Source organism: Protopterus annectens, chromosome 8.part0 (assembly GCF_019279795.1).
Source record: "Protopterus annectens isolate FY-2018-M chromosome 8.part0, PAN1.0, whole genome shotgun sequence".
Taxonomy (NCBI): Eukaryota; Metazoa; Chordata; order Ceratodontiformes; family Protopteridae; genus Protopterus; species Protopterus annectens.
Window position 1 is genome coordinate 1,677,082,991 of NC_056741.1, and position 26,390 is coordinate 1,677,109,380.

General features: G+C 42.1%; 1 protein-coding gene across 1 annotated transcript in view; it reads left to right on the top strand.

Annotated features, from left to right (window-relative positions):
- Positions 1-26,390, top strand: part of LOC122808527 (glucose-6-phosphate exchanger SLC37A2-like) — a 635,225-nt gene that overhangs the window by 475,089 nt on the left and 133,746 nt on the right. The window contains exon 5 of the mRNA XM_044079482.1: positions 4,683-4,747. Within this exon, the coding sequence (XP_043935417.1) occupies positions 4,683-4,747 (65 nt within the window). The remainder of the gene's footprint in view (positions 1-4,682; positions 4,748-26,390) is intronic.

The following is a 26,390-nucleotide window of genomic DNA, read 5'->3' on the forward strand; positions in this document are numbered from 1 at the left end:
GCTGAGCTATTCAAGACCCTTCAACAAAAGGGGAAGGAACTCCAGGATCTCAAAGACTTGTTTGTTTCCCCTATCCTCAAATTTCATAGAAACTACCCCACCAAAACCCAGTTCATTAACAAACACTCTGCTCCAATCCCCCCATTCCAGTAGCAGAAAGAGCTCCAAGAAACAGCAGACTCCTTCCAAACTACTCAGACTTGTGGCTAGAAGCCTCAGCTTCAGGACAGGGCAGTTAGTCTGTGACTAACCTGCCTTTGCTGTCCACCCCCCCCCCAAACTCCATTTTCCTGTCCCTAAGGCTGTCTCACTGTGTCCCAGCTTGGGGAAGCATTACCACAAACAAGTACATCTTGTCCACTATAGAAATGGGTTATTTCATGACATGGATAATCCCTCCTTCTTGGACAGGCATCCCACGGTCTCCACAGACCAGGTTCCCCTGTTTCAGCCAGACTCCCTCCTTTCTCAAGGAACCAAATAACCCATTTCATGGCAGAACAGGGAGAGGGCTTTTACTCCAGACTGTTCCTAGTACCAAGGAAGGATGGACCAGGGAGACCTATCTAGGATCTCTCCCACCTTAACCTTTTCTTACAAGTACCCACCTTCTATATGCTTACTCTATAGACCCTTTTACCCTTGGTAATGCCTCAGGGATTTCTAGCCACCTTGGACATAAAGGATGCTTACTTACACATCCCTTTAAGGTCCAGTTACAGGAAATATTTACATTTTTCTGTGAGTTCCTCACATTTTCAGTTCTCTGCCTTGCCCTTTGGACTCTCTACAGATCCAAGGGAATTAAACAAAAGTGTTTGGCTCCAGCTATTGATTATTGCAGGCTCCAAGGGATTCACATATTTCCATACCTGGATGACCTCCTGATACAGGCAGAATTTTCCACATCCCTTCACCACCAACTGCACAAAGTTATCTCAATCCTGCAGGCACTGGGATTCAGCATCAATTACCCCAAGTCCAACCTGAATCTCTCCCATGATCAAGTTCCCTTGGGGTGCAGAATAAGGACAGATGCCATGAGAGCATTCTTTCCACTCCAAAAGGTGGAAAACCTAAAGCAATACCTATTCTCTGTCCTCCATGCCACTGCTGTGACAGCCAGACAATACCTCAGGTTACTGGGTCATATGGCCTCCACTATCCCAATGCTGCCATTGGCAAGACTGCACATGAGAAAATTGCAATGGTACCCGAGGTAAATATGGACCCAACGTTCACACCCCTTGGACTTCAACATTCCCTTCCTTCCCTGCCTGAGGAGGGAGATCCTCTGGTGGCTGGAGCAAATCACAACCCGGAGCTCCCCTTACAACCCCTTCCTCCAGTTCAGGAAGGATGCCTCAGATCTGGGCTGGGGAGCTGCTTTAGTCAGCCTGAGAGTGCAGGTCAGACACCTTCAGGTGGGAGCACAACATCAGGGAAATGAGAGCAATCTTATTCACCTTGAGAGCTTTCCTACATATCCTAAAACAATGACCCCTGAAATTGTTCACAGACAATACTACATTTCTGTGGTATGTGAACAAGCAGGGGGGAATAAAATCCTACTTGCTATGCAAACTTGCACTTCAAGCCTGGGAACTGGAGGCCTAGCGAAGAGTCTCTCTGCAGGCAGTTTATATCCCTTCAGCACAGAACACTCGGGTAGACACCCTGAGCAGGTCCATATCAGTCCCACGAATGGATGATTCACAGATTGTCCACAAGTGGGGTACACCACAAATAGATCTGTTTGCCTCCCTTCTGAACAGACAACTACCACTATTTTGCACCAGGCTTCCCAGCCTCCTAGCGAGGGCAATGGATGCCTTTTCAATTTCTTGGAAAGGGATGTTTCTTTATGCATTCCCCCCTTCCCACTCCTTCAAAAAGTCCTACTCAAAATCAAGTGACAAACCAAAAATTTTGTTGGTGAACCCCTTTTGCCAAAGACAGCATTGTTTTCCCCTCCTTCTGCATTTAGCCTAGGGCAATGATCACAAGTTAGCTCACAGAGTGGACCTTCTCACACAGGACAAGGGATCCCTAATCTATCCCCACCTGGAGTCTCTGAACCTAACTCTGTGGGTGATACAGTCTTGATCCCTTGCAGACACCTTTACACTGAGGGCATGCTAACAGTCCTGCAGGAGGCCAGAAAACTGAATACTGGAGAATCTTTTCCATTTGGTGTCTACAGAGACACCTGGACCCACTGCAAGGAGAGGTCCCCTTAGTGCTGTCCTAGCTGTGTGAACTCTTGCAAGCAGGGCTGGTATATTCCTCTGTTAAGGACCACCTTGCTGCTATTTCAGCTTGTCTGCCTCTTGCCCCTCCTCTTGCATCCCATCTTCCTGCAAAGCTGTTACTCAAGGGAGTACTGCACCTCAGGCCCTTCAGGAGGCCAGTTCCACCTCCAATGGACCTGAACTATGTTTCAGAGAAGCTCAATGTTGCTCCCTTTAAACTAGCATCCAAAGCATGCCTGAAGCACTGTACTTAGAAGACTGTACTCCTGGTGGCCATGACATCAGCCAGAAGAGTGTCCAATCTCCAGGCCCTCATGGCAACTCCTCCCTTTCTCCTCTTCCACAAGGATAGTGTGACCCTGAGGACCAATCCCTCCTTCATGCCCAGGGTGGTCAATGAACTGTCCTTAAACCAAGCTATTCACCTGCCCACTTTTTTTTTTTTTTAAACATCCCCAGAACGACTGTGTGTGTGTCTTGCATTCCCTTGACGTTCATAGACTGTTTAATTTTACCTTGACAAGACCATCCTTTAGGAAATCAGATCAATTATTTGTCTTTCATCCCAGGGCTCTGGGAAAAGCAATGACAAAACAGACAATTTCTGCCTGGATTTTCAGGGCTATATCATTTTGCTACATCTACAATGGAAAACATTTAAATTCAAAAATTAAGACCCACTCTACTAGAGCCTTGGCTTCATCTGGAGCCTTTTTTAAAGGACTGGATACTGCTTTCATTCTAGAGGCAACTACATGGACATCTGTCCATACCTTCACTAAGAACTACAGACCGGATTGTGTATCCAGGTCTAGAGTGGGATTTGCTAATGCAATCCTACATGGTTTCATAGAAAACAGTTCCATGCCACCCCCCCCCCTTCTTCCCTTTGAGATTTGGCACTCACCCAAGGGTTTGGAAGTCTACAAAATGAGAATAGGACATAGAATAGTTGTGTAAAATCTTAACATAACCATAGATGTCCTTCTCTGCCATGTTCATTCCCTCCCTTCTACTCCTTTTTTCAATTAAAATTATCCTTTCTTGGTTGACATAGGACTTGTACAGCTGTCTTGGAACTGGAATCCGACTTGGGCATTCAGTTCTGAGGAAAGTTGCTTGCAGATGTTACTTTTATGGCACATGCTTCCTCGGTCAATGTCAGATATCCCACATACCTAGCAGTAATTAGAAGTTTTTATATACCGGACGGTTGTTAGGGTAGCTAGCAGAGGATAACCCAAGGGTTTTGAATACTGCAACATGGAAGAGAGGGACATCTGTGGTTATGGTAAAATTTTACACAACTACTTTCTTGAATGTCATTAGTAATGTTATCCTTATAAAAATCTTTATAGCTCTTAAAGGAGGTGCAAACTGATCCTCTATAAAGGAAGTGTTGTCATAGTACAGAGTAATCATTACCACCACTCTCCTTCCCAAGATAAGATTAGGTTACTGGGTTATTGACGCTTGTTCTATTTTTTATTGTTAAAGCCACTGCTGCTGAATGTTAGGGGAGACCCTCACGTGGTTTCAGAGTACATCATGTTACTTCCCTGGTGGTCCACAGACAGTGATGCCTTAAGTCGCTGCTTCAGCACCATCGTTCTTGTCCATTGGCTTTTCTGCCCAAGCCCTTTAAATGATTTTCTTCCTGCTATGACTATGCCATCCTGCATTTGCAGTAATCTGTTTTAAGATGTAGATTTAAATAGCTTTAACATTTGCTGAATCAGCAGTAAGTAGACTTTTCTAGCATACAGTAAAACTGTTTTTTGCAGCCATATTTGTTCTGGCTCATATTTCCAGGGTCCGTGGTTCAATCCTGACATCCCATCATTTTCTTGTTTGGTAGTCTAGTTTCCTCCTCATTCCAAAAACATGCTATTCTAGTGTCCATGTGAATTGTATTTACTTCTGCCCCTGTGGCCCAGTTTGGGGCTGAAAAGTGTCTGTGGAAAGTTCCACTAACTCAATTAACAAATTTCCTTTAAACATGTCATGGGGTCTGTTATGTGTACCTGTAGTGATGAATAGGGAGGGCCATTCCCTGTACAATGGCTTGGGTCACAGAATTTAATTCTGTCTCATACTACAGGTTGTTGCAAAGCTCCGACTACTAAACATATGTAGGTACACTGTTTACATGTCTTGTATATTTCCACGGGGACTTGAACTGTCACATTGCATTAGTTCTTCAGTTTAGGTTTCCTGTTATTAACTGTGATGTAATGTAATGGTGTCCATGTTTTGTAGTTAAATGTTGGAGATCATCTAATTTCATTAGATATGTCCTTTCCCTGAATATGTCTGAATATATATAATTCAGGATTTTGTATTTAGTGTTATAGACCCTTAGAACTAATGTACTTTTGGTATCCATCTTGGTCTGACTGTACTGTGTATGATTTTGTTTTCTTTCTCTAGTTACTTTCCCGGCTGGTTTACAAAGAAGTACGTGGCTGTTGTGGACACAGTTCAAGACAAAGAGGGTATGTAAAACTAAGGAAGCCAGTACAATTCATGCTGATATTTACATTTAGAGTAGTTTCGTTATGGGTTTATGCATTATTAGGAATGACTGTGCTGGCACAATGTCATTCTAGAAGACTGGTGATGAGCCAGTGAAAAGCATCTTCAGTCATTATGATTCACAGTGCTTAAGTCTGTAGAACAGCTGTACATAATGGACTGTGGGTGTGCATACATATTGTGGTGGAAGGAATTAGTTTGCCTGTTTAGTTTGTAGTTTACATCTAGTTATTTCATAGCTGCCCTAATTATCTCTCTACACCCCTCCATGCCTCTACTTATATACATCTATCCCATACCATTTTGAGGGTGTTAGCTGAATCAGTTCTCACTTCCCATTCAAGTACGTATTCCACATATCCACCCATCTGTCTACATAAAACTTCCTCAGATCTAGGGTAAAGTTTGATGTTCTTCGTGTTTTACTGTTGCAGTCATCACATTTGGGTTATCTGCCTGCAGGTAGCCCTCAACCGGCCTGAATACCAGAGTCTTCAGATTTCTGCATCGGATGCTATCGCTTCTTCCATGACTTCAGGTCATCAGGAGTATAAAACATGCAGCCGACGCCAGTACATCAGTCTTTCTTGCCGTGCGGTGCCCGAAGCAGAAGCAGTTCACAAATGCCAGTCGGCTGACTCCTGAAATTTTCATTTTCGAGTTTCAGACCCAAAGTTTTCAAAAAAAAGAAGTACCCCGTTGGGGATCCTTTTTTCTTGCTCTAACCGATGTCAGAAAAAATTAACAATTGTCTTGCATGTGGAAAGTAAATACCTGATAGAGATTTTCATTCTTACTGCATCACCTGTTTAGGCCCAGACCACGACATCCCTCGCTGTCAGTTTTATGCCTTGCTCAACACCTGAACTATTCATCATCGGGCTATTTTTGTAGCCAAAAACGTTTGTTCTCGATCTCCGTACTCCGAAATGGCTTCGTTAAGCCATCTGACTACCGATCTTCTGAAAAAACATAAGGATAAAGACAGAGACAGAACACATAGGTCCCAAACTGCCGACAGTGCTTCTGTTATGCTAGTCACCAGTCCATCAGTACTCAGTGAGGTGTTTTCACAGCCCCTGATACCCGCTACTACAGATTTGCAGGCCTCTACTGAGACCCATTCGGATTTTGGTATGCATTGAGATGCTTCTTCGTCTATGGAACTTGTGGATGTCTCTACCTTGTATGGATCCAGAGCCGCTGTGCAGGCACCAGCTTCTGAGGGTGTATTCAAGCCTACAGACTTTCATATTAAACCGACGGCATCGTTTCCAACTAAAAGTACTGAATTCCTCAAGCCTAAAACTCGCACTACACCTAGAAAACTGATGACCAAACCACAGACTTGGGCCCATATGCCTCAAAAACAAATGCTTAGAATGGCTGAAGACCTTATTACCTTGATTAGGGGAAGCCAGCCTTCCCCCTATAAGAGACCTAGAACCGATTTTCTTTCTGATTCTTCTGATCAGGAATCTGATATCTCTGCTCCTTCTGATTACCAGGATTTGCCCTTATCTACTTATGAGGATTCTGATGCAGAGGATTCCATTCCCTCTGCTTCCCCTCCCAGAAGATTTTTCTTTTGGTGAAACCTTGCATATCCTTAGGGAGCATTTCCGCTGGGAAAGCCAGGACTATTCTGAGTCCAAAAAGAGACTTAGGGAATTCTTGCTCCTGCCTCAACAAGTTATCCCACCTGTTCTGGCTATTGTAGATGATGTTTTCTTGGAATTTAGCCTTACCCCAGACACTTTACCTCCAGCTCCCAGAAAACCTGACGGGTACTACAGAGTATCTGACTCTCCAAGTTCCTCTTCAAGAATCCTACTGCGGATCCAGAGACCATTTCCCAAGGACCAAAAGGCATTAAGGCTACTGCTGCCAAAAATCCTACCCTTTCTGATAGAGATTCTAGAGCCTTAGACAGATGGGGTAAGAAGGTATACACTTCTGCTACTTTGGCCATTAGGGCTTTAAATTGCCAGTTTCTTATGTTAAAGTATCAGCAGCATATTATGGGACTACTTAAACAGAAAATGATGTTGATTCCTGACTGTGCTGAACACAAAGACTTGCAAGATTTAATGCATTCTGCAGAACAAGTTGGTAAACATACTTTGCAATGTGGTTTTGATGCTTTAGAAGCAACGTGCAGGGCTGCTGTCACTGGGTTTGTACTTAGAAGGCATGCTTGGCTTAAGGAACAAAACGTGGCAGAGATTTCTTACAAGTTCAGCCTCCCAGATTAAGTAGGCATTGGCCTTCAAAGAACTGGTCCTTTCCAGTCCCTTCCAGGCCTTCTCAGTCCAACCCAGGAACAGCAGACCATCAAGACTTCAATCTCAGGCTACGCACAGATGTAAGCTGTGGTGGGCTCCAACTTCCAAAGCAGGGAGTAGTAAGCCACCCCCCTACGAAAAATGGCACAATGACTTAACCTTAACCCTTCCAAGCCCTGCTGAACTACTTGCTCCCTTAGGAAGAAAGCTTGCCCTGCATGCAAAAAACTGGGAACTCATTACCCATGGCAAATGGGTTTTGAACATAGTTTCCCGAGGATACAGATTCCACTTCCACACACTACCAACCCCAAATGGTTGGCCAGACCTCTCCCCAAATCAGTGGGTGGAGGCCCAACAGTAGGTTCTCTCTCTTCTCAGTATCAGGGCTATTCAACCTGTCCCAACAGAACTAAGAGGACAAGGTTTTTATTCAAGACTTTTTCTGGTACCCAGAAAAGAAAACTCCTGACGTCTTATCCTGGACCTCTCTATTCTGAACACCTTTCTGGTAGTTCCAAAATTGAAAATGCTAATCCTTCAACAACTTCTTCCTATGCTAGCCAAGGATGCCTGGCTGGCAACCCTAGACTTAGAGGAAGCTTACCTGCACATCTCAATAAGAGAATCCTGCAGACAATACCTATGTTTCAGGGCTGGCTCCATGCACTTTCTGTTCTCTGCACTTCCCTTTGGCTTATCTAATGCGCCTAGGGTGTTCACAAAGTGTTTAGCTCCAGCCATTGCATTTTGCAGGCAGAGAAATATTAAAATTTACCCATACTTGGATGACTGTCTGATTCAGACAGAAAGCCAGGACTTGCTATTACAACACCTGGCATTTGTAAAGAAACTTCTAACCTCACTGGAGTACACCATCAACAAAAAGAAATCTCACCTAGTACCCTGCCAAAAGATTGTATTCCTGGGAGCAAGTTTGAACACAGCTTCCCAGATGGCATTCCTCACTCTGGAGAAACAAGTTTATTTGACAACCTACTTTAAACTATTGGCCACAAAAACCCAGCTATCTGCAAGGAAAATACTGCAAGCTCTGAGGTTCATGGCCTCTTGCATTCTGCTAATTCCATATGAGGAAACTCCAATGGTATCTAAAATGCCTATGGTATCCACATTCTCAGGACCTGGAAACAATGATTCCTATCATTCCTTGTCTAAGGACAGGGTTTCTTTGGTGGGCAGAGACCTGCTACCACAACAAGAGTCTCTCTTTCACTCTACTCCCTGCCACCCAGAACCTAACAGACACATCAGACTATGCATGGGGGGCTCACATGGCAGGGCAATGCATTCAGGGCAAATGGAACCCGAGACAGATGCACCTTCATATCAATCAAAAAGAAATGTTAGCTGTACAGAATGCTCTGACAGCCTCCAAAGACCTTATTCTTCCAGGACAACTATTGGTAAAGTCAGACAACACCACAGTTATGTGGTACATAAACAAGCAGGGGTGAATCCACTCCTACCTTGTCTGCAGACTAGCCATGGATCTATGGACCACAGCCTTGAGCTACTAAGTGAACCTACAAGCTCAGTTCCTGCCAGGCAAACTAAATTCACTGGCAGACGACTTAAGCAGAAGTCTCATGGACCTACACAAATGGAAACTAGAACCCAAAATATTCAATCTCTTGAACAAATGGGGGACTCCAGAGGTAGACCTGTTTGCCTCCCCTCAGAACTACCAATTGAAGAAATTCTGCACCAGAACTCCCCACAGTCAAGCTTGGAAAGTGGATGCCCTGTCCTTTACCTGGAAAGCCTCTCTATTTATGCCTTTCCCCCTCTGCCTTTCCTCTTGAAGGTTCTATTAAAGATCAAACAGGACAAGCCAAGGACAATACTGATTGCACCAGACTGGCCACACCAGCACTGGTACCCCCTCTTGCACAGTCTGACACTGCTACAACCATGGCACCCGCTTCAGACCCCTTCCCTGCTGTCCCAGCAGGCGGGCCAGATTCTGCACCCTCAGCTTCAAATTCTGAATCTTGCAGCCTGGCTAATTCCATGAGCTCTCCTCTAGCATTCCTCAGTAAGCAGGTGTGGGATGTCATTCTGGAGGCAAGGCGGCCTAATACCCGAAAATCCTATGCTGAAAAGAGGAAAAGATACTGTTCCTGGAGCCAGGCTCAGGGGATGGGCCCAACAGTGCCCAGCTTACCTCATATTCTAGAGTACTTAACAGAAATGCTCCACAAGGGCCTGTCCTTCTCATCAATTAAGATTCATGCCTCTGCCATTTCAGCACATTATAATACTGAGCCCATCCCTCTTCTCTCACCCCTTGCTAAAACAATTCCTTAGAGGGGCCAAAAATTTAAGACCCCCCCCCCCAGGAGAGCTCCCACTCCAGCCTGGGACCTTAACTTTGTATTGGAAAAGCTCACTCTTCCCCCTTTTGAGCCAGCTGCAATAGCAGAGTTGGAATTCCTTTCTTGGAAAACAGCCTTACTTCTAGTCATCACTTCAGCAAGAAGAGTGTCTGAATTACAGGCCCTCATGGCAGTGGAACCCTTCATTATATTCCATGCGAACAGGGTTTCCCTCAGGGCTAATCCTTCCTTTATCCCCAAGGTGGTGTCTAGTGTGGCCCTAAACCACTCCATTCATTTGCCTACTTTTTTCCTTAATCCACAAAACAAAGGGAATGGATGCTGCGCTCTCTGGATGTGCACAGACAAATTAAATTCTATTTGAACAGGACTAAGCCTCTCAGAAAATCTGACCAGGTGCTAGTTGGCTTTGCTGCAGGGGCAGAGGGGAAAGCCACTTCAAAGCAAACCATTTCCAAATGGATATCCCATTGCATTAATTTCTGCTACAAGCACCATGGAAAACCTACCCCACAGGGGATAAGATCACATTCCACCAGGGCTGCATCTTCCTCTACGGCATTTCTCAGAGGAGTCCCTACCATGGACATCCTGGAAGGTGCTACCTGGAGCTCTGTACATACCTTCACCAAGCATTACCACCTGCCTATCTTTTCTAAATCCAGAGCTGGAGTTGCCACAGCAGTCTTGCAGGGCTTAATAGCTGGCCCTAAGGAGTTGTATTGAAGGCTTGGGAGGTCATTGTTAAGAAACTGCTTTAGCTTTGGGAATCAACCCAAATGTGATGACTGCAACAGTGATACACGAAGAACATAGTACAGTTGTGTACACTTACCATAAATATAGATGTTTGAGTGTATTCACTGTTGCAGTCCTAGTTACCCTCCCTCCAGCCCCCTGACTTCTCTTGGCTCTACCTTTCCTTCTTGTTTGGTACATATATTTTTTCATGTATATTTGCTTTTTGATGGGGGTATACCATACCATATAATTGCTTCCTATTGTGGGGGGGCACCTGACATCTGGGCCAAGAAAAACTGATGTAATGGCATCGGCTGCATGTTTTATATCCCTGACGACCTGACGTCATGGAAGAAGCAACAGCATCCGACGCAGAAATCCAAAGACTCTGGTATTCAGGCCGTCTGAGGGCTACCTGCAGGCAGATAATCCAAATGTGATGACTGTAACAATGAATACACTCGAACATCTACATTTATTTTGAGTTGTCTCTGTGTCCTTTCATGTCATTCTCCAAAATTCTAAGCCTTGAAAAATGCCCAGATGGTCTTCATTGGGGTTACTGCTGCAATATCAGTTATACTTCAGAACTGACCACAGGCAGATGTTCATCTATTCAGCCTGACGTAAAAAAACTTTTGGACATCTTCCAGAGCGGCACTGGTCTCCTTCCTATGGTGAAGATGTCAGTAGGGCATGCAATACAAAAGGCAGGGTATCCTGTGATATTTTCAAAAGTTTTTTTTTCCCTTTCACTGAGAGATTTGTAATATGTCTTTCAAAGCTGGGGATGTCTTTTTCTGGTTTTTTTTCCTGTTTTACTAACTCCTTTAGTGCTGTGTTTTTGAACTTTGTCAATTTATTAACAGAAGTAATCATTATTATTATTACATACTTGTACACAACAAACCAAGTGCACTTAACATGGCGCTTTCATATTCTGTAAACTGAGATATGTTTTAATAAGTAATAAACCCAGCCCATTCTAGAACTTGCTAATCATTAGGATATACATTAAAAAAAGCAGATCCTTCTTAAAATTACAGTTGTTGAAATTCATAATATAAGACGCAGTAGTATTCATGCAATAATCCCCAATCAACTAACAACCTGGTTGTCATTCTCTCAGCATCCAGTACCATGTTGATACAGAAAAAGTGAGCAAGTATATAATTATTTTTGGTAAACCAATCTTAATAGTAGCGTAGCTTGATCCCCACTCCAGACTGATAACTGTCAGAGATTTTTTTGTCCTTCACAGACAACTGCATGCTTTGGCCACCATGTAGGTACAGTAGTCAGGAAATCCTTCTTTCTAGCTCAATTAATGACTAAAGGTATGTCATCCAGGTCAAAGGAAGTTCTCCTTCTATTATCTGCCCTGATCAGACCAATTATAGAATTTAACCCTTTTAAGCATGTATCTATCCAAACACATTACACAGCTAGTAACACCCCAGAGGTCTTTGGAATAAAGACCATCAATTACCAAGACCAACTTGAAGTACTTTTTTTTAATGCCTTTATTAAATTAGAACTTAAGACATAGGAAAACATACCTTAACAGAAAAGAAAATAAACCCTGTTAAAATTTTTTCATCACATAATTTTTTCTTTCTTTATGTAATGTTGTACTGATTATAACTACAAACCGCTGAATTCCTGCCTTCCCTTGCTTCTTCCCATTTCTAAATATCTCTCTTCGTGTTTCACTGTTGCAGTCATCACACTTGAGTTATCTGCCTGCAGGTAGCCCTCAGTCGGCCCGAATACCAGAGACTTAATATTTCTGTGTCGGTTGCTGTCACTTCAGGACTGATGTCAGGTTGTCAGGGATATAAAAACAGCCTGCCGACGCCATTACATAAGTCTTTCTTGCCGAGGAGACCAAAGCAGAAGCAGTTCGCACAAGTGCCGGTCGGCCGCTACCTGAGTTTTAATTTCCGAATTGAATCATCCTGAAGTCTTCTAAAGTTAAGTACCCCATTGGGGATCCTTTTTTCTTGCTCTAACCGATGTCAGAAAATATTGTCTCACCTGTGGAAAGCAAATACAACACTGAGATTTCCATTCTTACTGCGTCACCTGTTTAGGCCCAGACCACGATATACCTCACTGTTGGTTTTGTGCTTTGTTTAATGTCTGAACTATTCACCGTCAGGCCCTTATTGTCACTAAATACTTTCGCTGTCTATCTCCGTATTCCGAAATGGCATCGGTAAGCCATCCAACTACTAATCTTCCAAAAAAACATAAGGATAAAGACAGAGACAGACTGCACAGGTCCAAAACTGTCAACGATGCTTCTGTTAAGCTAGTTCGCTGTTACTCAGGGAGGTGTTTTTGCAGCCCTTGATGCCCGCTTCAATGGATTCGCAGGCAGCTACCATTCGGAGTCTGGTATGCCACAAGACTCTTCTTTGACTACGGAACCTGCAGATGTCTCCACCTTGGATGGGTCCGGAGCTGCTGTGCAGGGACCGGCTTCCAAGGAAGTTCTTCACATTACCAATATTGGACACAAACCGATGACTTCTTTCACGTCTTCAGTTCTGTCTAAAACTACAGAGTTTCTAAGGCAAAGCATATGAGCTACGCCTAAAAAAACGACGGCCCAACCTCAAGCACCTGCTTCCTTGCCACAGCATCAAATGCTTAAAATGGAAGAAGACCTGATTATTCTGATTAGGGGAAGCCAGCTTTCCCCTGCTAAAAGAAAGAGACCTATCCCCAGCAGCTTTAACAGATCAAGAGTCCAACAACTCTGAGTTTTTTGAGTATGAAGACTTGCCTTTATCTGCTTATGAGGATTCAGATGCAGAGGACTCTATTCCCTCTGCTTCCCCTCCAGAGGTTTTTTCTTTGGGGGAAACCCTACATACTTTAAGAGAGCATTTCCACTGGGAATGCCAGGATTATCCTCAGTCCAAAGAGAGACTCAGAGAATTTTTAGATTTGCCACAACATAGACCTTTAGCTATCCCTCCTGTTCTGGATGATGTCTTTATGGAAAACTGTCTAACTCCTGATACTTTACCCCCTGCACCAAGGAAACCACACAGGTACTACAGAGTCTCTGACACACTCAAATTTCTTTTCAAAAATCCTACTGCTGACCCAAAGGTCATTTCCCAGGGGCCTAAAGGCATAAAAGCAACTACAGCTGAGAATCCCACCCCTTTGGACAGGGATTCCCAAGGTTTAGACAGATTGGGTAAAAAAGTGTACACCTCTGTAACTCTCGCCATTAGGGCATTGAATTGCCAGTTTCACATGCTGAAATACCAGCAACATATTATGGAACTTAAGCAAAAAATTATCTACCTTTACAGACTGTGCAACAGGAGCTTATGCATTCTGCAAGCCAAGTCAGCAGGCATACCTTGCAATGTGGCTTTGACTCCTAGAAGCATCTTGCAGGGCAGCAGTCACTGGTTCTGTACTGAGAAGGCATGCTTGGCTTAAGGAGCAGACCTTGCCAGACTATGTCAAATCAAAATTACTAGATGCTCCTTTGAACATGGCACCAAAGCAGAAGAGTTTCTAAAAAAGATGGAAGAAAAAGCTAAGTCTATGCAGACAGACAAAGATTTTTTGCAAGTGCAGCCTCCAAGATTCAGTAGGCATTGCCCCTCGAAACATTGGTCCTTTCCAGCCCCCTCAAGGCCATCTCAAACTAGACCCAGAGCAAACAGACCCCCTCCCAGATTACAGTCTCAGGATATGCAGAGATCTAAGCAATGGGAGTACCTATTCTTATAAAACAGGGAGTGCTAAGCCACGCCCTTATAGAAAGAATTCACAATGACTTGTCAACGCCACTCCTCACCTCTGCCCAGTTGCTCATGCCCCTAAGAGGAAAACTTGCCCATCATACAAAAACTGGACATCCATCACCAAAGACCAATGGGTCCTCAACATTGTATTTCAGGGATACAAATTTTACTTCCACTCACTGCCAGTCCCAAAAGTGTTCCCAAACCTTCCTCCAAACCAGTGGGCAGAGGCACAAAACCAAGTTCAATCCCTGCTCTCCATAAGGGCAATTAAACCTGTTCCTGCAGAACAAATAGGTCAAGGGTTTTATTCCAGACTTTTCCTGGTACCCAGAAAAGACTGCACTTCATGCCCAATCCTAGGTCTTTCCATTCTAAACACCTTCCTGGTGGTACCAAAATTCAAAATGCTCACCCTTCAGCGGCTTCTTCCTATGCTGTCCAAAGATGCCTGGTTAGCCACCCTAGATCTAAAAGAAGCCTATCTGCACATCCCTATCAGGGACTCATGCAAATACCTACGTTTCAGGGCAGGATCTATGCATGATCAGTTCTATGGAGTTCCCTTTGGCTTATCCACTGCTCCCAGAGTCTTCACAAAATACCTGGCTCCAGCCATTGGCTATTGCAAATTTAAAGTCCCAGTAAAGAAAGAGGCAGCATACTGTGTACAAAATCACTTTAATAAAACAAAATAATCAGACCGGTTTCGGCCGGAATAATATCACAGCCTTCCTCAGTGCAATAAGAAAAAAATGAAATTTGGTTAGACAAATACATTCTTCTCAAGGCTGATTGGTCCATCTTAGAATTGTTCATTCAAACCAGGAGGGAACAACCCTCCCAGTTTCACAATCCACTTTTTCTCTTTATTATTTAGGATGGAGTGCCATCCAATTTTGTTGGATCTATTGCCCTTTACAATATCAATACTCAAAAATGAAAACCTAGCAGAAGGATGTATCAAATGGTGTTTGTACAGTGCATTGGAAGGTTTTTTATTTTTAATATTGCTAATGTGTTCTGAAATTCTTATTCTAAATGGGCAGGAAGTCTGACCAATGTAGAAAGAACCACAGGTGCATGTAGCTTGATAAACTGATAAAAACACAATAGCAAACTGAGTTGTGACCACAAAAAAGGCACAAATACGTATTTAGCGCTTTCTTCCACTTTAATTTAAATGTGAACTTCTTCAGTAAAGACACGAGCCCCCTCAAACTCGTGTCTTTTATAAGATACATACAGGATGTGGTATCATGATTGACATAATTTGGTTCTTGTTAGTTGTTCAATTATAACAAATCTTCTCCTTAATAAAGCATTCTATGTACTGTTTAAATAAATATTTTCACAAATTTTCTAAAAAAGAACAAATCTTATAACTTTCAATTATTACTCCAAATGGACTGTCAATTCAAATACAATTTTGTGTGTCTCGCCATAGCGATCTTAATTTAATTGCCAGTGTCGATCTCTGTATAAATGTAAACGTTCTTGAATTGATGCACATCTACATGGTGTGCGCTATAAGTTAACTATCCATCTTTCGATCAAAAATTGTTGTATAAAGTGCACGCACTAAACCAGTGAATGTGCAGAACACTCGCATCCACGTGCGGTGAACTTATAAGTGTGTGCACCCGTGCCCAACTGTGTGCGTATGCATCAACATGCACACATGTGCACTCATACACCCACACACACACACATACACACACTCAAAAGAAAAAAGAAACACTATGGCAATTAATTTTAGGGGCAGATTCCCAGCCAGGATTAAATGAGGTCATAAACATAAATATAAAATGTTTTTTAACATATAGATAGCTTCACAGATGTTTTTGCAAGTTAGTATGACAGTAATCCACTGTTTAGAATGTTATTATAATTTCAAATATAAATAGTAATATAGATAGGCATTATTTATGGTGTCTAATTTTAACACTTTTTTAGTTTTTGTTTACATATTTGATGGTACTAAGATACACAGCTGGTAGTTTGAAATTATCAGAAGTTTTTAAACATCTTGAAGTATTGTCATGTGAACAATATGACAGTGTTATCTGATACACAAATAGGACCATTAATTCAAATTGTATTTTTCATTTTACAAAGTATCCCAATCTTGGGGAACATACATGAATAGAATATGGTGAGACACATTAGTGTGGTAGACACTTTGCCATTGTGGGGTGTGTGTAAGTGCTGAAGATGTGTAAGTAGAAGTGAATGTCTGTATGCAATTCCACGCAGTCATCTCATTTGGTTACAGTCAGCATTTCCACGGAGAGCACTTTGGTGGAGTGTGTGTACGTATTCATGTTGGTGCGTGTGCACACGCATCACTCGTGCACTTGACACCATTCGAGAGGCAGGTGTGAGAGTATGAGTTTTTCCATTTGTTTGTGTTGGGGTGAGTGTGTGAATGAGAGTTTCTTTAGGTACCAGTCTGTCGTGTGCATGTGTGAAAAGGGTGATCGATTTGCATTAGTGTGTATTGGGTATTTTTGTGTGTATGTGTGTACGTGAGTGTGTGTGTGTACGTGAGTGTGTGTGTGTACGTGAGTGTGTGTGTGTACGTGAGTGTGTGTGTGTACGTGAGTGTGTGTGTGTACGTGAGTGTGTGTGTGTACGTGAGTGTGTGTGTGTATGTTTGTGTGTGTGTGGGTGTGCCCTTCAGAAGGGCCTCACAGAAACGGAGAACTGGTGCCAGAGCCATGGCCTAAAGTTAAATGCCAAGAAATGCATAGTCATACCCTTCGGGAAAAACAAGGTTACCCCTAGCTACCATATAGGTGGCAATCCACTGAGCACAGAAGAAGTCATCAGGGATCTGGGGACCCAGGTTGACAGTAGCCTTTCGTTTGACACTCATGTTGCTAAAGTAGTTAGGAAAACCTTCTACATTGCCCACCTGATCATGAAGGGATTCACATCTAGATCAAGGGAGGTCATCGTCCCCCTGTACTCATCACTCATTAGACCTATGATTGAGTACAATGCCCCATTCGGAATGTATCTGACCCGACACCTGCAGCAGCTGGAAAGGCCCCAAAAGTTCCTCACCAAAAGGATAAAGGGTCTCAAAAATATGTCTTATGCTGCCCAACTGAAAGAACTCGAGCTCTATTCAGTCTCATACCGCTTACTCAGAGGTGACCTGTGCCTGACATATAAGGCCATGTCAAACCCAGATTTGATGAATATGCTTCACCTCAAAAAATCTAGATCCCTCAGAACCACAAGGGCGGGAGACTTAAACCTTGACACGGTTATTAATACAACGTGCTGGAGGGACAGATTCATCACCCAGAGACTCCCTATGCTGTGGAACAAAATCCCGGTACATGTGAGGCAGAGCACCTCGCTGGCCTTGTTCAAGAGGAATCTTGACCAATGGATGGGAGATCGCAGATATACCCCAGGGATTACTTCAGTGTCACTGCTTGACAGAGGCACAGCAAAATAATAGGCATAGTTTTATTCAAACTAAAGGGGTGGCAAAAGCCAAATAACTATGGGCTAGGCTTATAAATGCCCTTGGGCAGATAGCCTAGTATGAACCTATGAACCTATGTATGAGTGCACATGTGTGCATGTTGATGCATACGCACACAGTTGGGCACGGGTGCACACACTTATAAGTTCACCGCACGTGGATGCGAGTGTTCTGCACATTCATTGGTTTAGTGCGTGCACTTTATACAACAATTTTTGATCGAAAGATGGATAGTTAACTTATAGCGCACACCATGTAGATGTGCATCAATTCAAGAACGTTTACATTTATACAGAGATCGACACTGGCAATTAAATTAAGATCGCTATGGCGAGACACACAAAATTGTATTTGAATTGACAGTCCATTTGGAGTAATAATTGAAAGTTATAAGATTTGTTCTTTTTTAGAAAATTTGTGAAAATATTTATTTAAACAGTACATAGAATGCTTTATTAAGGAGAAGATTTGTTATAATTAAACAACTAACAAGAACCAAATTATGTCAATCATGATATCACATCCTGTATGTATCTTATAAAAGACACGAGTTTGAGAGGGCTCGTGTCTTTTCTGAAGAAGTTCACATTTAAATTAAAGTGGAAGAAAGCGCTAAATACGTATTTGTGCCTTTTTTGTGGTCACAACTCAGTTTGCTATTGTGTTTTTATCAGTTTATAAGTTCATCGGCTAGTCCGTTGTTAGTTTTTTTAGATGTAGCTTGATAAACTAACCAATCAGTACTACAATTGGCAAAAAATTAATTTTATAGACTTAAAAACTGTTGCGACTGGAAAACTGTCTGGATTTTACCACATTGTCACAGTGGATACAATGTCCACATGGATAACAGCCAACTAATGGATCCCCCATAATGGCAGTTTGTATGTATTGGGAAGGTTGATAGATGGGCCCATGTTTGTAATGGTTGAAGCAGGAAGCAAGGTTTTTACCTTTCCGGTATGAAAATTGACATCTTTCAGGTATAATTTGAGATAGCTCATCATCGTATTGTAAAATATTCCAATGTCTCCTGACACTTTCAATTAGGTTCACCGTGTTCCTGACGTATGTTGTAACCAGCCTTATAGGTTGCATTGTTGTAACATTATGATCCTTGTACTTCAAAAATTCTTCCCTATTGGTTGAATTAACCAAATTGCTTGCCTGCAATGCATAACCCATACCATAACCCCTGGCTTTAAATCTACCAGTAAGATCCTTCCTATAATTCTGAAATGAGGAATCATCTGAACAAATGCGTTTCGTTCTAATAAATTGTGATTTGGGGACGTTACGGGCTATATGTGGAGGATGAAAACTGGATGCATGGAGGATGGTATTATATTGGGGATATTTTCTGAATACTTCAGTGCCCAGCGTGTGATCTGATAATCTGTTGATAGTCACATCCAAAAATGTAATACTATTGAGATCATAATGAATGGTAAATTGCAGTCCCCAGGGGTTCTTATTTAGGTAGACTATGAATTCATGTAGCATATTAATCTCTCCTGTCCATACCATCCAGCAATCGTCTAGAAAGCGTCTCCAAATATCAATGTATTCTAAGTAAATGTTATTGCCATGATCATAAATAAGCTGTTTTTCAACAAAAGCCATAAAAAAATCAGCATAAATGGGGGCAAAAGAAGCCCCCATTGCTGTACCCTTTGTAAGTAACATGTATCTTGATAAAAAAAATACATTATTGCTAAGAACATGTCCTGCTAACTGTACCAAAAAAGAATTGAGATCAGTCATATAGATTGGCCACCTCCAACCAATATGTAAGCGCCTCCAAACTGGATTCATGTGGAATGTTAGTATATAAAGCGCACACATCAAGTGTGCACATCAACCAGTCCGGTTCTAATTGACTCTCTGAAATGATTTGCAGGAAGTTGGTAGTGTCCTGTAATCGAGACCGAACAAGATGGAGGGACTTAAGATGTTTGGTCAGGTAAAGAGATAATGGTTCTGTAATGTAACCTTTGCCTGAAGCAGTTGGTCTACCCGGTGGATGCATGGGATTTTTGTGAATTTTTGGCAAAAAATAAATATATTGGTTAGCCGGTCCTGAATCATCAATTGATGCATGATATCATTGGTTATAATTGCTTCATCCCTGGCCTGAACCAAAAATTCATCAATTGATTTTTTGAAAAGATGAATAGGATTGATAGGCATCTCAAAATAATATCTACCATCAGATAACTGCCTTTTAGCTTCCTGATCATAATCTTTCCAATTTAACACAACCACAGCTCCACCTTCGTCGGCTGAAATAATGACAATATTCTTGTTATTTTGTAGATGTCCTTTAAGAATGCAACTGCAGTCCTGTAGTTCCAGAATAGCTTGTTTTTCCACAAGAGTTACATTATTTGATTTATACTGTATCTCAGACCTAGAAAAATGCAGATCTTTGCGAACGCTATTCTGGAACTGATGTACCAAAGGATGTATAGGTGGAGTGAAAGAAGATTTATGATATACAAACTTATCATCCATATCATCATTGTCATTATTACCAAAAAACAGTCTTAAGTTCAATGTTCTACAAAAAGACAATAAATCCTGAGCAAACATTTCTTCAGACACCATGAATCCCAGAGTAAAAGTCAAGCCTTTATTAAGCACAGATAAATGGACTTGGAGATAGTACAAAATCAGATAGGTTTAAAACATTCTTACTTTGATCTTCCACTAATTCTGTATGGCCATTTTCAACAGACTCTGAATATTGTCTATACCTTCTGTGTTTACGTCCCCCCCGCTGGTACCTGGGCCTAAAGGGACAGATAATGTTGTCCTTTTAGGTGAAGGTGAACTTGGTACTGATTGGAATTCGTTATCTGTACAAGAAGAAATGTCCTCAGTTGAGGAACCAGTATCATGACCAAATTTTCTTAATATAGAGCGTGGTCTCTTTCTCTTAGAAGTCTTAGACAATGTAGGTGTAAATCTCACATGTTTGGAATTATTTGAAAAAGGATTACCCTGCTGGTAATCACCCTGATCCCTCTTAATTTTTCTGCTTTTAAGTTGTTCCAGATTATTTAGATCTGTGGCTACTTTAAGGTGTTTGTTAAAATAAGGTTCACCTTCATAGGGTTTCATGTCATTCACCGTTCTGGTCACCACATCAATTTCTTTATCAATTACTCAATCATAGTATTTAGAGTTTCCACAAAGGACATACCGGCCTGCTGCTGTATTTGTGACCACTGATCACTAAGCTCCGAATCCACCGTCCCCACATGAGGTTGTATGCGTACTCTCAGGCCCCGAGGGGTTATACCTTTGGCAATATATGCCTTAAACAATTTGGAATGCCAAATATTGGCCCTAAGAGTACGAAGCTGTTTAGATAAGCCTTCAAAAGCTAGAATGAAAGCAGATTCCGAATTGGGTGCATCATCAATAATATTGTTAATTTGAGAGGAAGATCCAAGCCCAAATGCCCGAAGATCTTCCCTATCAGCTGATAACCCTGTTATCAAACTTGAAAGATCCATGTCTAGATCTGTTTGTTCAAATAGGTATTAGTTGAATAGATCCCAAGACTAATAGCTGACAATGATAGCCACAACAACTATGCCAGCAAGAAAAAATATGAAGATAAAAATATTGTATTTTGTTTAATGATGGTAGGAGAAATAATAACAGCCCAAAATATGTATAAAAAAGGGAATGAACATATCATTCAAAATCAAGCTGTGTCCCAACCTACTGAGGCCACCATTTGTCTCTCTAAAATCCAATGAATGACAAGAATGCAAGCAATTCCACACTAACCACTAAAAGTGAAACACTAGATTATGGAACAAAAAGACCCTCATGGATAAAACACAGCAGCCAGGCCAGGTTGTCCCAAAATATTATTGTATTGTGACCAGAAAAATGAAAGGATCAAAATGCCCTATTATTTACCTGTAGGACCTAAAATTATATGTATTGGCTCATATGCCAATGTTGCCAATATCATATATAATATGTAAAGATAAAATTATAGTGTGTCCCACCTATCTGGATTAATGTAACCAGAGACAACTAAATGTTAAATATTAATTGCAGAAAAATATGTCAATCCAGCACTAGATTATTGAACAAAAATAACCTATACTTTTTACTAAAGAGAAAGAGCAGTATGTACTTATCCATTGAAAATATATACTGTTCAATACACAAAATTCAGACTTGAAATATTAAACAAAATCTTAATACAGGAATTAACTCTTCAGCATGGTATACAAAAGTTGTAATAAAGTCTTAACTGTCCATTGTGAAAATTATGTCCCTATAAGCAAGGTGCGGATTCCACAAAGGAAAAATTCCTTTCAACGTAAAGTCGCCAAACAATTAAAAGTTCCACAGTACCTTGTGATTCTTGATAACAAAAAAGCCCATCAATTTTAAGGAAAGGCTAACATACTAGATTGGTCCATGATGTTGCATACATATGTTCCAAATGAATCTCAAAATATCACATACGCTTGCTTAAAATGAACCAATTCTGCAGTAATGTTAGAAAGCACCAAATGGCTGAAGCTTCCAATATTCGGCGAATACAGTTAAACACATCACCCAGATAATAAACCACTTGGAACTTCACTTCATGGAGAGGTCTTCTCGGGTTGATATCCCTATTACACGACCAACTGTGAAAGGTTTCGATAGAATCTTGATTGTCGGTTATATAAATACTGTCCCAATAGACAAGATACAGATTCCACAAAATAAAAATTCCACTCTACGTACAATCGCCAAATGATAAAAAGTTATTACAGTACCTTGTGTTCCTTGATGACAATAAGGCCCATCAGTTTGAAAAAAGACAAGCTTGTTGGATTAGTCCCATAATATTGCATGCATATGTTCCAAAACGATCTCAGAAGGTCACATACGCATGCTTTAAATAATCCCCAATATCCAATAAATGTTTGGAACCACAAAATACCTGAAGCTTCCAATGTACGACGGCTCCAGTCAAACACATCACCCAGATGATAAACTGCTTAAAATGCACTATGCGAACAGGTTTATCGGGTTAATATCCCTGACAAACAATTGTAATTTCACCAAATGAATTCCCGTTACAAGCTTAGTCATCCGCCATGCCAGAAAACAACGCGTTAGAAACTAACGCCTCAGGTATCTGAAGCTTGCTTCTTGATAGTAGCAAACAGGGCACCAAATAAATCCACAACACTCCTGGATAAAGATTCCACTGAAGAGACGACCAAATGCCACAAAGAAGATGTATTCATAAAACAAAAACAAGATTGCACAGATAACGTGCAATCAGTACCAAGTACACAGGCCCCCAGCAGGAACAGGAACAAAGTGTAACAATCAAAAAGGCACTCCTGCGCGTAGGGCAAATGCACAGCTGAAAAACGCAATATCAAGTCCCAGTAAAGAAAGAGCCAGCATACTGTGTACAAAATCACTTTAATAAAACAAAATAATCAGACCGGTTTCGGCCAGAATAATATCACAGCCTTCCTCAGTGCAATAAGAAAAAAATGAAATTTGGTTTACCCTTACTTGGACAATTGCCTGATTCAGGCAGACAGTCAGGAAAAGCTGTTGCAGCAGCTGACATTTGTAAAGAACCTCCTAACCTCCCTCGGGTACACTATCAATGAAAAGAAATCAAAACTAGTCCCCAGTCAAAAGATTGTATTCCTAGGTGCAAGCTTGCACACAGCATCCCAGATGGCATTCCTTACTCCAGAAAAACAAGCCTATCAAACAGGATACTTCACTCAAATGGCCACCAGAACCCAGCTATCTGCAAGGAAAATCCTGCAGGCTCTACGGTTCATGGCCTCTTGCATTCTACTAATTCCATATGCCAGACTGCATATGAGGAAACTTCAATGGTACTTAAAAAGTCTTTGGTGCCAACATTCTCAGGACCTGGAAACTGTCATACCTATCATACCTTGTCTAAGGACAGAGTTTGTTTGATGGGCAGCAGCATGCAACCACAACAAGGGACTTCCCTGTACTCAACCCCTCACTGCCCAGACCCTAACCACAGATGCATCAGACTATGCCGGGGGGCACATCTGGATGACGAGTGCATTCAGGACCACTGGAACCCAAGTCAAACTCATCTGCACATCAACCAAAAAGAGATGCTGAGCTGTTCAACATGCTCTGACAGCTTTCAGATCCCTACTCTCACCAGGACTCCTGCTCATAAAAACAGACAACACCACAGCTGTGGTACATCAACAAGCAGGGGGGAGCCCACTCTGCAGGCTAGCCATGGCCCTGTGGAACACAGCCTTGGACATGCATATTCATCTGCAAGCTCAATTCCTTGCCAGGCAAACAAAACTCTCTAGCAGACTACTTAAGCAGCAGTCTCCTAGACCCACACAAGTGGCAATTAGACCTCAGCACCTTCAGCCTTCTAACCCAGAAATGGGGGACCCCGGAGGTGGACCTTTTTGCCTCCCCCTACAATCACCAGCTCAGCAAATTCTGCACCAGGACACCTCGCAGCAGGGCCTGGAAAGTGAATGCCCTATCGTTTCAGTGGGTAAACCTCCCAATCTATGCATTTCCCCCTCTGCCTCTTCTCACAAGAATATTACTCAAGATAAGACAGGACAGACCAAGGGTAATCCTGATTGCCCTGGACTGGCCATGCCAGCACTGGTACCCACTACTGCGCAGCCTGTCACCAGTGCCACCCTGGCACCTACCCCAGTTCCCAACCCTCCTCACTCAGCAGGGGGGGGGATCTTGCATCTGCAACTGCAAACCTTGAATCTTGCAGCCTGGCATATTCCTTCAATTATCTCCCAGTGACCAGCCTAAGCAAGCAGGTGCTGGAATTCATTCTTGAAGCCAGAAGACCCAGTACAAGGAAATCCTATGCTGATAAGTTGAAAAGGAATTGTTCCTGGATTCAGTCTAAAGGAGAGGACACAACACTGCCCTCTTTACCTCTAATCCTGGATTACCTAGCAGATCTACTCCACAGAGGCCTATCCTTCTCCTCCATTAAGATCCATGCCTCTGCCATCTCAGCTCATTACAACACTGAGCCACCTCTCTTCTCTCATCCTCTCATCAAACAGTTCCTCAGAGGGGCAAACAATTTAAGGCCACCAAGGAGAGCCTCCACCCCTGCTTGGGACCTTAACTTTGCACTGGAAAAGCTCACGCTACCCCTCTTTGAGCTTGCAGTGTCAGCAGAGGTAAAACTCCTCTCTTGGAAAACAGCCCTGCTTCTGGCCATCACTTCAGCTAGAAGAGTGAGCTACAAGCACTTAATGCTGTGGAACCCTTCATAATTTTTCATGCTGACAGGGTCTCCCTCAGGATTAACTCTTCCTTTATGCCTAAAGTGGTGTCCAGTGTGGCTCTCAATCAACCTATTCATTTGCCAACCTTCTTCACTAACCCTCAACATAAAGGGGAAAGGATCCTGCACTCCTTAGACGTGCACAGACAGCTCAGATCCTACCTTGATAGGACTAAGCCCTTCAGGAAATCTGACCAGTTACTAGTCAGTTTTGCACCAGGGGCAGAAGGCAAGGCCATTTCAAAACAAACCATTTCCAAATGGATAGCATAATGTATCCATTTCTGCTACAAACACCATGGGAAACCAACCCCTCACCGGGTCAGAATGCATTCCACTAGAGAAACTTCTACCTCTACAGCATTCCTCAGGGGAATCCCTACCAGGGACATCCTGGAAGCTGCTACCTGGAGTTCTGTTCACACCTTCACCAAGCATTAACACCTGCCTATCTTTTCCAAATCTAGGGCAGGTTTTGCAACAACAGTCCTGCAGAGCATACTAGCCAGCCCCAACTCTTCTTGACTGCCTCCACCCATTCTTCAGCTTTGGGAATCAACCCAAGTGTGATGACTGCAACAGTGAAACACAAAGAACATAGTACAGTTGTGTACACTTACCATAAATGTAGATGTTCAACTGTATTCACTGTTGCAGTCCTGGTTTCCCAGCCTCCAGCCCAATTGTCTTTCTCTCTCTCTCCTCTCTGTCTATTACTCACCCCTTACAGGGCTATTGGTATTTACTTTTTACTCGTGGTGTTTTCCTATAGGACGAACAACAATTTAAAATTTTTGTTAGAACATCCCATTGAGCAGGGATTAAAGACTCTCACGGGCACCATTAAATGTGGTGCTTGTGACTACTGTAAGTTTATCATTACCACCCCTACCATACAAGTTGGCATCAGTGGGTATGAAGTAAGGTTAGTCATGGGTTCTTGTGGTACTACAGGAATAGTATATATTGCTGTTTGTCAGGATTGCCATTATTTTTATATAAGAAAAACTGAGAGGAGGTTTAGAAGGATGATCTACGAGCACACTTTAACAGCATTAAGAAGCAGGATGATGACAATGCATTATATCGGCACACTAAATTGAATCCTGACCATACTTTCCTATTTGGTATACTGGAAGTGGTGGCTAAGGATCCTAGGGGGGTGTTTGGAAGAATAAATTAGACAGGGCTGAAATGAGGTGGCAATTATGTTTGAATGCCACCATTATTCCAGGCATTAATTCAGGCTTAATTGAAATGCTGTCATTAAAGTTTAGGAGCACACAGCTATAAAATAGGTTTGCCCAAGATGGAGATTATCTTTGTAAAAGTAACTTTTATTTTGCCTATAGCATTGGCTTTTAATTCATTCCGTATACCCTTATTCTGAGGTAGTGTTGGTACTTGTTTGACTAATTAATTGGAAGTTTTGATTGGGGGGGAGGGCTCTTTATTAAAACCTATGTTTGCATTTTACCCACAGTTCTGATGAAGTCTTACTATTGACAAAAGCGCTTGACTGTGGATTGTGTTTTGGATTATATATTTTATTCTTCGTACTCTATTTTACTTGCATCATGTTGGATTTTAATTTAAATAAGTGGATTAA